We start from the raw sequence: 13,096 nt of genomic DNA on the forward strand, positions 1-13,096 counted from the left end.
ATTATACAACAAAACTCCCCACCACCTCTAACGCATCATTCTTAAATATCTCCAGGTTTAAAACTATGTATCAACAACAAGGAAGTACTGACTGTTATTTATCTTTTTTTGTTGATCAAATTGCCATAATCAATACCTGAAACCATAAATTGTGTTGACAGGTTTTGTTTGTATCATGAATAATTTAACTATTTGACTCTGGTTTACCTCATTTAAGTTCAAAGTAACTGCTAATTATTACATTATTATTGTTGCACATCAGACAAGGTGCACTGTTTATCGTAATTTAGATAAGGAAAAAACAAATAATAAAATCATTAAATGAAAATTAGTAATAATAAAAAATTTGCTCTCACAAAATCTCAACTGCCTTCTAAAAATATTTCAAAGGAAAGCTCCTTTATGCGCAATGACAGAGGAGAGGCTTAGATTGGGCATCTTTGACGTTAGGAGGCATCCTGAAGGCAGGAGTGGCTTTAAACATGCACCAGATCCAAGAAGCTCCGGGAAGCCCCATCCCCACAGGTCACTGTGTGTCCTCAAGCCCGGACAGACTGCGGTGTCACTCCCTCTACTGGAATAAACTTCGGATTGCAACAAGTAAGTAAATTTACTGGTGTTACTGAGTTTTCACGGAATGGTTAAACCATCCACATCCACCCCATGGCGTACCAATAGAAACAAGAGTGTGTCACTGCATGACAGTGGCTGGTGTCAGCTATGCAGACCTCAGCATGTAATTTATGAAGGGCAGGGAGAACAGGAGAGATTCTTGTTCAGTTTGGGGAGGTGCGGGGAGTCTCCACCTGCAGATGCGACGAATGCTTTTGAACAAGTCCTATATGTCTGCCAGAAGACAAGCTCTGGGGATGACATTGAATCTTATAGCTACTTTAGGTGAAACCAAATGGACTTTATAATGTGAACATGCACACATTGAGTTAGGCAGGGAAGTCACGAGGCACAGCTTTCAGAGAGGCATGGTATATGGAGAGTCAGAAAAAGGAAAGATTCCCTTCCCATAGGTCAGCCAAAAATTAAAAGATCAAGAAACATCTGACCCTGGATACAAAACTAAGAAATAAATGTAAAATTACTGTACTAGAAAATGAAACTATTCTATTTAGTTGCCTTTGTGATTTAAGGTTAATTTGTTTTTCCCCTGTGCATTTCAGCTGTTTGTTGCGTTTTTCATCTCAGGTTAAGCTACAGAAAACTGCTTACCTGTACATGGAAACAGTTCAGAGAGGTGCACAATTATTTTCTCTTTTTACCCACTTGATCTCTGCAATCTGTGGTTAAGGCTTCTGACACAGTTTTCCCCCAGCCTTTTTAACACAGAGCAAAATGACAACTGATTGTTAAAGATCAGCAATTACAATCTCCCTTGTGATGAGAAAAACTAGAAATGGACTTGTGCCTTTAGTCTAGATATACTAGACCATTGTGTTGGTCAGGCTGCTCTGAGTAATTGGAAGAAGGATATATGGTGAAAAATGACAAAGCTGAATTTGAAGGAATAAATAGAGGGTCGTGTGGGAGTTTAAGTACTGGCATGAAACATCATACACAAATAGCATTTTGAGTATTCCTTACATCTCAGAGTTTGGGATTTTTGGTCACTATGGACAGAAAACATGCATGAAAAGGAACGAGGTCAGCGACCAGGAATACATAGAAATACTATAGGAGTGGGATGCCAAGGACATGAGAATGCAAACAGTACAAGAGAGATAGTGTGGAAGATGCAGGCTGTCACAGGTGAAAATCTCCGCAGTCCTCTTTGACTAGCAGCAAGCCCACGAGTCCTAGTCCACAATTGAAGAATTTCCATTGAAATTGAAACTTAAAGAAGGACTTTTAATACACATGGCATTTTATAAAAGCACTTCGGTTTTGAACATTATATGTTCAAATGTATTGAGTATGTGGTGCTATGTAACAACTTATTTCATTGTCCCATTCCCTTTTCACTGCTCATTACACTGAGAGCTCACACAGATATAATCCCTTAAGGAGGCGGCCATCCTTAAATGAGGTCATAGGTGAGGTTAATGTTAGTCACTTATACCCTCCTACTAGATTAGCTAATATAATCTGTGACATAGATGTGGGGCTTTATTAAAAACAATAATAGCAACAACAAAAACAAAACAGAAAAATCTCACAAACTGCCCAAAACATCTACCATTAAAAAAAAAAAAAGAGGGATCTGTTAAAAATAGACTCCACTTACTCTCCTTAGATTCAGACATGTCTTGAAATGAATAATGAAAAATCCAGCTAATTTCCTCTGCAATCCTACTTTTCATATAAACCAATTTTTGCCTGCCTCTCTGATTCATTCATCTTCTTTTTGTTCACTTTAACTGGTAGCAGTGTGTGTGGGCTGAATACATTGCTTCTCGAAGTGATTTCAGAGGTTGATATTCATCTTACTCTAACATAATGCTCTGCAACATTACTCAGTCCAGCAATGTATGTCCAACTCCCCGCACGATAAACTTGCACAGCTGCACTCATTTAACTTGGAGAGAAGCTGGCAAAACGTCACTTGTTAAGTAAATTCACTATAAATTAATATGGTTCTGCTTTCATCTGCATATAAACCACATTAATATTCACCAAATCATACAGTTATATTGATACACTGCCATTCACGTCAATTACTGTTATATTAAATTATGTATACAGTTGGAATTATGGCATAAAAATATATGCTGGAACTATATTTCTTTCCAAATCTTATGTGTTTAATAGACATTGATATATTAATATAACGGTACATTTCCCTGAAGAAAGACAGAAATGGTAGTAAGTGATTTATGATGGTTTATGTTGCATCAGGAGATTTTTCACAGTTCATTTGCAAATTCTTCACTACTTAGATTTATTTATTTTCTTTTATGAAAGTTTTGGGTTCTACAGGAATGTCAGTTTAAACACATTTGTTGTAAATACTAATGCTGAAAGTCAATTGTAACTTCTTCCTCTGAGTTAATTCAACTGAAATACTGTGAGAGCTCTCTATAGAAAACTAATATAATTTTAAATACTTCAGATTATCTGGTGTGGTTTTTAGTATTTTTGGGGGATTTTCATTGGATTGTTGGTTGGTTGGAGATTTTTAACTGAAATTGGCTTTTGCTTCATCTTCAAAAAAGTCCCCAAGAATTAATCTTTACAGATCATGTGAAGGGTGTATAAGATACTACTAATTCTTGTATCTCCTTAATCAACAATGTTTGCATTCTTTCAGTTACCATGACACAAAGTGAGTAGAGATCTTCCTTGTGCAACCTTTTGGAGAATCAGGAAATATCAGCTGTTGTCTGATATGATGTCTTTATTGTAAACATAGAACTCAAGCTAATGCTTTTTGTTACTGATACAGAATGAGGTCATAGGAAACTAACTAAAGGCTTCCATAAAGAACCATCAAGAAAATGTAATCTATTAATAAATACATGAATGCAAATGTATTCTTGTACAACTAGATATTCCGTGCAAGTTCATATATATTCAGTGGACTGTTGGTTTAGCATGTATTCATGTACCTACAGGAGATTCATGATTGCAAGTTCCTTCTTCGGTCCTCTCTGTGTCATTCTAACATATTAATGAATTGCAGAAGAATTCCATGATACATACAGTCATTTGATAACCAGCCTACTTTAAAAAATTCTGTAAGCAGACAGATGATAGGACAAATGTCAAAGATATACCTTGAATTATTATCTTGTTATTGTTAAAGAAAAACACAGTGTTGCCATTTTAACAGTGCTGTAAGCCTTGTTTTGAGATTTTGTGACAAGCAAAATTATGTACCTTCATAGCAGTTTGGACCAAGGCCTTAAAAATATTTACAAATTCTAAAATTCTCACAACATCCCTTTATGAGGTTGGTTGTTGGGCTTTATACTTTCAACTAAGGAGCATATTAACATTAGCTTGTCTGTATTAAGATAGTACTCCCAGCATTTTTTGTTTGCCAATACTGGTTTACCTCCATCAGCAAATGCAGAATTGTCTTGTAAAACTTAGTTGCTGTTGTCTCTGTTGTCATCAACAGAACATTACCTAGGGGCAATCAGAGGTGTGATCTCGGCTGCAGGCCCTCCAAGTGAAGTGTAAGCCTTTGCTTATCTGTAGGAAAGATCCACTGGAGAAGGCTTTCTCATTTTTCTAGTACAGCTATTCTTCATCTATGACACATTTGTCCTACAACATGTCTAGCTTCGACATTTTCAATAGTAAGGTTTATTTCTAATCCAGTTATCATTTTGTGAAACTAGATTTGGAAAGAATCCCACATATAAGATGGGACACTGTGGCACTTGAGGTGCCATTTTATCAGCTGCAGCTCAAGTGTTAGATTGTGATGTGATAGTATTCAGAATAAGTTGTGATAATAAAAACAGTGCTGACAGCTTGCCTCTACTAAGTTCATTGTTCTCCTAATATCAACAAATGGCATTAGCAACTAGGAACCACTACTATCCACAGGGCTCGGCAACAGCTGATTGGCAGCTACTTATTTCCAAGTGCAGTTCTCTTCTCTATAATGGCACTGCCCAAAAATGTTACTCTCACATTGGCCAAAGCCGTTTACGGAACCTTTAGAAGACTTGGGAGCAGATTCTAAAGGACATTTGAGTGCCTGACTCATACTCTGAAAAAGAGAAAAATAATATAGATAGGATTTCGGTTGTTAGACATTGAAATATTCTTCAGGTCTTCATCTACAACATTTCCAATATGTAAAAAAAAAAAGATATCACCACCTATCATGCTTCCTAAAAAGTTACCAATTCAATCTTCAGATTGGTTCCGGCTTAAAAAAAAATTTCCTACATAATTTCCTTTCCCTTAAGTAATGAAAAAGCAAGGGAAATAAAAAGTCAATGTTTTGTTGTTTGAAGAGAGGGTGCCTTGTTTTGAGGTAATAATAAGTGAATCTTCAGTACAGTAACTCAAGAGAACTTTGCTCCTTGAGTTCCTTAGCTAAATAACATTGTTATGTGCTAATGTGAGACAGCCTTTTAATAATATTCCATGCAAATTTATTGTTTTAATTAACCAGTTAATTGATTTATAGAGTGTCTGTTCAGGTCACTTGGCCTTTGAAAAAGTACTTAGCTTTTCTCTCAAGTGATTGAAATAATAAAAATAATTTCTTAATCTTCCAAAGATTTTAAAGGAGAGCCTTAATCCTATTCATTTTTGAACTCTTGATAAAACCATCATGTAAGTAAAACAAAAAAGGCAGTATTTTCCCTCAGAAAGTCACAAAAGCAGCAGACTGCACAAGTGGCCAGCTGGATTGCTTCAGAGCATGCAACACTGAACAGGAGCCGCTGCTGCTGTGGTGTGTGGAAAGGTTCACTCAACTCTGTCTTGCCGGGAACATGCTGCTTTGCTGCCTTTTTACTGAAAGGTGATTATTGCCATGGGTCCACCTACCCTAAAACACACCACATGGACCATCCAGGATATCTGGCAAATGTTATCAGAAAGAAAGAAGGCTTTAGGGGGAAAGTGAGAACCTTCTAAAACGTTTCATGTTGTAACCATACACACACACACACACACACACACAAAATTTTTAAATATAGCACAAATATCTGCAAACAGATCTAAGCAGAAAGCCAAACCGTGCCTGCTGGTATCATGTCCCCGAGCACCGTGGGAAGAGGTGCTCTCTGGTGGTCAGAAGGAAAAGCTGTTTTGAGAAATCTGCTGTGTCTTCTGTGAGCTAGATCCTAAGGCGACTTGAAGCTGAAAAGCAGAGAAGAGTGCATTTCCTTTGTGGCAAGCGGCTAGGGCAGTGGGGCTGAGAGAGCAAGGCTGACTCACTGGGATGCCCATCGAAAGCACCCGAAGGGAGACTTAGGGATGTCTTGCTTATCCGGCTCCGATGGGAAGCAGGGACCCCGGGCTCCACCTCGGACATGCCCGTTGGAGCCCCCCGGCCTTGGCTCCTAGCGCCAGAAGCTCAAGCACACTTCTTCCCAACCCCCAGCCGAACCGGGACGGTGGACACAAGCTTCAGCCTGCCGTCACTCCCTCGGCGGAACGGAGCTCCCCTGCCGATCCCGAAGGGTGCTCAGTCAGGTCATCGCTGTCCCCGCACTGCAGCCTCCGCGGGAGCGGCAGGAAAGCTCCGCCTCCGGCCGTTCGGGAACAGCCTGATAAAGGCAGGTGCGGGCAAGCAGCAGGACCCCAGCTCGAAGCATCTGTCTGTGCACGGAGCCCCTGACCCCTCCTTGGCCACCCTGTGCAAAGCAGCACAGGAGCCAGCCAGTGCCGCCGCCGGGACAGGGCTCTCACCGCCGCCTGCTGAGCGCACCGCTGTCCCACCGCCCGCAGCCTTTCGTCGCGTCTCTGCGAAGGGACAAGGACCTCGCCCCCAAGGACCTCTGAAGAGGCGGGATTTCTCCGGGAAGGGGAAGCAGGATTTTCCTGTGTGGCTTGGAGATGAGGCAGGTATCTGGAGTGGGGTTCCTCCAGGGGCTGATGGCTCTCCCAGTGGCGCTGGGACAGAGAAGCTCGGGAAGCCCTATAAATAGCAGCCAGCATCAAAGCTTTGCCATCGTCTCTTTCGAATGGGAACACGTCAAGGACCCTTATGTCATTACACTCTGGATACTTGTGGCCAGCTTGGCCAAAATCGGTGAGTCTGTAGTTATATTAACGTATGTACTTTCCCTTCCCCTTTCCCTTCTCCCACTCATGTAAATGAAGAAAGTTTATCATCAGTCCACTGACTCGTTTTCGGGGGGTTTACTGTACTCTGTTCTTATTTCATAATACTGTCCTACATGGTGCTTAGCTGTGTGATTTTTCGCCTGTCCCACTGGGTTATCTAGTTCATTTTCAACGCCTAAGGCTATGGCTCCGGCATCTGACTCTTTGCAAACCCTTGCAGTTCCTTGAAACCTTGCATTACTGTTGCTCCCGGGAAAAAGCTTTTTTATAGCAGTGAAAAAGAAATCAGGCTGTATTGACTATACAATACCTATTCCAGTTTATTATATGCTATTCTATTGATCGTGACTGATAGCAGTATTAGCTAACACCATCAAAAATAAACACTGTACGCTACACAAGTGAATTGAGCATTCTCTCCTTTGCAGTGCTGCTGAATTAGTGAAAGAGTGTAGTTTATGGAGATACAGATGAAAAAAAATACAAGCTTTAGAATACACAGAGCTTTTTCAAGAAATTGGAATCAGTGAAAAGCAAGGACTTAGTCTAACTTCAGTGTAAAGTGAATTTATACAAATGCTCTAACTCTTGTTTTCTGAACTTCGTGACTTTTCCAAAAACAATCTTATAACACTGCTGAACTAGAATAGTCACCATTCAATTGGAATGTATTTTATTTGGTTGATGCTATTATTTTCAGTCCTTTTGGCTTTGGATCTAAAAGCAGTCCTGTAGTTTGGCTGACACCAAAAATATAATTTTCAATTTTCAATAAATTGTCTCTAACCCAGAAGGTATGATCAGCTGAAAACCCTACTAATAGTTTACTAATAGTTTTCTGTACTTGTACGATTAATAATAATTTGGGATATTAAAATCATATTCCATGGATTTAACATGTCACAGAGAATGGAAGATGTAAAAAGATGTACTTAGGTATATTCTGCTTAGCACATAAGATAAACACAGTAAGACTTGGTTGGAAAATGCTGTCTCCAAATCCAAATAAAACATTTTAAAAATGAGGAGTAAGTTATGTAGAGGTATTGTAAAGCATTTTTCAGTTATATCTGCATCTTCGGTTTCACTTGCTTAACCATAGATATAACTGAATACCTTTGTATGAATCACTGTTGAACTACACCTTGGAAATAGTTTGTGTTCAGATGGTTGCTGCATTTTGTAGATTATATAAAAACACAGTTTTATTTTAGTTTACTTTTATTGGTGGGTTATATCAAGTAGAATACTGGGGAAATCAGATACAGGTAAAGACAGTGACAATGTTGAATCCCTATAAAATGGTGCTAAACTAAACTAATACACATTTATACCTTCTTTTTGAGATGCTCTTCTAAATAACTCTTTGCCCTCTGTGTTACTAAGGCTTTGCTGCTTTGTACATGTGCCACAGTTGTACAGAGTAGTATTAGTGCTGCACAACCATATCAGTGCTGTGTCAGAAACCAAATGAAGCTAATAGGACAGTTAGATTGTCCCATATTTAAATTGCAGTGGCCTGGGTTAAGATCAGTTTGTATTAAAATGAGCCATTTTACCATGACGTCCTCAGTATAAACTCTTCATAAAGCACTAATTGTTCTTTGAGTTCAGAAGATGAATGTTACTTGTTCTGTTTTTAAATTCTTTGCACTTTTTCACAGCTGCACAGAGCATCTCACTTGCTGGTAGATAGTATCTATCATCAACGCTATCATTTTTCTTCTGAAAAATTCTCAAGATTTATTCTTTTATTTCTTCACATTTGTAATTGCAATGATATACTAATCTGGACATGGTCTCTGAAGCAGCAATGTACAACTGCTGTATTCCGCTGAGAGCCTGTGAATGCTCCTGTGTTCCCCACCAGTCACAAATAAAATAGAGAAAAGCAGAAATGTACACTCATTGTTAAACATCTTATTAATGAAGAAAGTATGAAGGTATTCATATAAGTCAATGAGAAAGGAAAATGAAAAAAACTGCTTCTCAGCCTTCTATCTGTCTTGGTGTGTCAAGGGTTCTTGAAAGCAGACCAGAAATCTATTGAAAGACTTTGAATGGTAAAAATGCTATGCTGGATCAAAGAAGTTTTAGACATTTGAAAAGCAGACAGAAAGAACTAAGGAAGAAAATACAGAACATCTGCCCTTGTGTCTCTTGCTTTACTACCTGAAGGAGGGCAAAGGTAGTGGAGTCAAAATGCTGGGTTTGCTGTGGGTTTTTCTTTAGGGGAGGAGCTGTTCTCACACATGCAAGCTCACTTCTCCATGGCTACAGAGGTTGGGAAAACTGTTTTACTGGTGGATTATAGGCAATTGGGTCAGCAAAGAGTGTTCTGGGAATTACAACTGGTAGCTGGGGATGAAAAGTGTATGAGAATACTTTGCCTTCTCTTGCATTAGGATAACCTTAGACCTTTGTGGGGTTTGTTTGTTGTGTGTGGGTTATTATAATTATTATTATAGGGTTTTTTTATTCTTGTGTGTTTTGTTTTGTTTTTCAGAAAAAAGTTTCAGTTCATGATTTTATATTGCTTGGGAAATGTGTATTTAATAGGAGATTCTGGTGGATTTTATGGGACTTGACGTTCATGTTGTGTACATTCAGAATGTAAATCGGTACTGTCAAAGAGCTGCAACATAAACTATTGTATGTGAAATCTCATAAGCATCTTGTAAGCATGAAGAGATGCCTAGTGTTTTGGGTTTTGTAGGAAGGAAGCTGCTTTTTTTTTTTTTTTCTTTATGTGAAGAATACTTATATCTCTTGGGCATGTTTAAGTATTGACACAATGAAACTGTGGAAGAAGACTCTTCATAGAGTTGGCTTTCATACACCATAGGAAATAAATTAATTTGTCTGTGTCTACTATGAAACTTCTAATGCATGTCAGTGTACTGTTTTACATACTACAATTTATTTGATTTGACCCTCTTCATTTGAAATGCTCCAACTCTTCATTCTAAGGCACCCTTTGGCTAATGATCTTTATTTCCTCTTTTGATAGTCTCTTTTATCACTACAAATGAGTATCCCTACGGGATAAGGCCAATAAACTACTTAAATGTGTAAAGCTAAGCCAGAAAAACATCTTATCTACATGAAGAAGGTACATGAGGTTCAGCTGAGAACCCTCCTAGTGGACTTCAGGTGTCTACTTCCTGTACCTCAGTTCTCCGGATGAAACAAGCAATACCAATGAATAAAATATGCAAATACATGCATATATGTATATGTAGTTAGAGATATAGATTAGGACTTTACCTACTCTAACTATGTTGATAAAGGATGTTACATTTTTATCAACATATTGCACTGTATAGTTCCAAATTAAGACACATGCACACTCACCATCCTTGCACATGCTTTCTAAGTGTACTTTATCATGTGCTCTCCTCCTTTAACAGATGACATATTGAAAATAACTTTTTAATAAACAGACATGTAGAACATGCAAACAGTGGCAGGACAGTCTGCTACAAAAAAAAAAAAGCCAGAAGTAGGAAGGAGATCAGAAAACAAATTTGGAAACATGTAGAAGGAAAGCAATAATCAACTCAAGAACTAAAAATGGGCAAGAGAATAAATAGTTTTAACTCTGAATATTGTATATAATTTTTTTTCTGAGGATGTTTCTGAGGCCATGTCTGTTGAAAAAAAAAGAAATCTGTTTCATGCTTCAATGCTTGTTCAAAATCCTAGGAGACAGAGATTGCATTTATATTTTCATTGGAATTTATGTTGGGCAATTTGTAAAATTCCTACTGGTGGCTTAGATCCTTTTGTGGATGATAACATATGATATATATAAGATATATGATTTCAGGATAGTTAAAAATGCCTACAAAGCAGCCTTTCTGTCTGTTTAGCCCCCTGAACTTGCTCAATGTGGAGCAGATAAGCAACTGTAAGAAATGGTGGGAGAGAGACTACGAACAGGAATGAGGAAGGCTACATAGCCCTCTCATTATCTGTGAGTCAAACCTCTTGCCACTGTTTTTGTTTGTATAGTTTATATGCTGAGTCTAAGAGTGTCACAGAAGACTTTAAAAAAAATTCTTAATATCTCTGTAGTTGTGCACAAATTCTAAAGGCTTTTATATAAGAACTTTGAAAGTGGAAGTGAAATTTGAATCCAGGGCAGCTGGTAAATCTGTTTTCAGGAATGCCACAATGCTTTGGAGGAGGGTGAAGAAGTGGTTCAACAACAACGAACAAATGCTGAGGAGAAGGCTGGCCTAGTGATATCTCAAAAAGATACTGTGTCAGATGGACAGGTTGAGTCAATCAGCTCTTTAGACCCCAGGACATGAGCTGTAAAACACACTGTATGTCTAAGCTTACAGAGATATGGGTTCCCAAAAATGCTCCTGTTTCTGCATGCCCAGGTCCCTTCATATTGTCTCAAACTACTCTGAGAAAGGAAATCTACTGACTGTTTTGTTAAGATAAACAATTGCTCTGGAGAATTTTAAGCATATTAGGGATGGGCTAGGGAAGGAACTGTGAAATGCAGGTCTAACAACTCATCCAACTTAGATTCCTGAGGCAGTATTTTCTTCGAGGAAATCAATACCCCTCCCTCCAAAGCAAACTGTCAAAACAAAAGCCTGTTTGACTCCCAGTTTTTTCCTCCTGGCATTTTAGCACTAGTGAAAAGTGTCAATTACTCAGAGAAAGTGATTTAGGTTATTGTTTTAATAAGAGCAAAAAATGTGATAAAAGTTCTTCTGTTGGCAGTTCTCCAGTAAATAACACCTTTAAGAAGAAATTTTGAAGGACGCTTAGCAGAACTTTATTGGAAGTTTTTAACTGAAAATGGAGTCAGAGACTCAAATGGTGAGGACCCTGCAAAGCTTTAACTACCCTGCTTGTCATGATTGTAGTGGTTTTTAAAAGCTGCTTTCACTAGCAAGTGATAATATGAAAAAGGACTTGGCATTATGATTAGGAAGTCTGGACTTGGCTACCTTCCCCCATATATTGAACAAGATAACAAGGAAAAAATACATCTTTTACTTTTATTTTGAACTCAGTAGAAGCTGGAACAGGTTGGCATAATTATCAAGGAGGCATATGCATACATATACATAGAAATACTATAAATTTGTGCTGGCAATTATGTTATACAACTGAGGTATCTTCCTTTTAGTAAGATGCTGTATTTCCTCATGCAAATTGCTGTTTAGAATACCTGTGAGCTAGGAATGTTAGGTACTGTAAAATCTCTGACTTCTAAGGCATTACCTTCTTTATGCAACATCTTAGGCAGCTGAAAAGAACATTTCCAACATAGAATAGCAACTTAGCATTTCCAGTCCTAGGAACAACTGTCTAAGCCATGTTTTTATCGAATTTATAATCTACAAGCGGATGTCTGTTTCCACATTTTATTTCCATTTTACTCTTGTACCTTACTCATTCTTTTCCTGTCCTTCCTGCCTCCCTGAAACACACATCTCTCTTCTTCCCCCCCCACCCCTGCCAAGTCTTGCAAGTCTCAAGTATTAATTATTTAGACTAGGGAAGAAGATATCAGGAAAGTATAATTCAACAAGATTCAGGTTACATCCCCTGATGAATAGCAAATATACAATGACAACTTGTGGGAATTACCTAAGAAAACAATGGCATTTTGAGAATGGCCCTGAGTTGAGTACAGTTCAGGCACGCATACCTAAGAAAGGATCTCTGCCATAAATTACTTTCAGGTACCTGTGTGCAAAGTGCTCGGTGTTCTCTGTAGAACAATGGAAACCTTTTAATACTGTAGTCTTAGGACTGTTGAAACCATTGATTTACTGTCTTCAGAGCTAAAACCACTTATTACTAAGGTTGATCTACAAACACCCCAAGTGACTGTAAATGTCTCATGTGGTAATGCAGCAGACCACAGGCCTGCAAGTAGTAAGTGCAAGCAGCAAACTTTTTCAAGTGTACATTAGTTCTTTGAGTAAAAGGCTTTGTGAGGTCTCCTTTGTTTTGTGGAGATCTGTGCATTAGAGATGCTTAGCAGGGGAGCTGGCATTGGAAGTCCTGAGTTATTACTCCGACCCGGCAGTAAGAGGGTTGCTTTTCCAGAACTCTGTAAAATGTCAGTGAGTTTCACCACCAGTTTGCTTAAAGAAATGTTTTGAATTCAAACACAAAACTTCTTTCCCCCCTATTTACCATGGTTTAGTTGCTCTGAAATAATGGATTAATGGATTACTGAGTTCTTTTGTACCTTCTGTATGGTTCGTTCTATTCCAAGATGAAGTGTCGAGTCCAAAGTCAGAAGAATATTTCTTATCTGAATATTCTTTTTATTCTTTCAGGAAATTCTTCCTGATTTTTCCTATCTCTCTGCAGTAGTGCACTTAAACTGACATCCCAAATAACTTGC

At 38.4% G+C, this 13,096-nt stretch overlaps 1 protein-coding gene across 1 annotated transcript in view; it reads left to right on the forward strand.

Moving 5' to 3' along the window:
- Nucleotides 1-6,477: 6,477 nt before the first annotated feature.
- The window catches only part of SLC9A3 (solute carrier family 9 member A3), a gene marked incomplete at both ends in the record, with an annotated part of 53,016 nt that continues 46,397 nt past the window's right edge, over nucleotides 6,478-13,096 (forward strand). The window contains one exon of the mRNA XM_082044674.1: nucleotides 6,478-6,673. Within this exon, the coding sequence (XP_081900800.1) occupies nucleotides 6,478-6,673 (196 nt within the window). The remainder of the gene's footprint in view (nucleotides 6,674-13,096) is intronic.

The sequence above is a fragment of the Streptopelia decaocto genome (genome assembly GCF_964273445.1).
Source record: "Streptopelia decaocto genome assembly, chromosome: 2".
NCBI classification, from domain to species: domain Eukaryota; kingdom Metazoa; phylum Chordata; class Aves; order Columbiformes; family Columbidae; genus Streptopelia; species Streptopelia decaocto.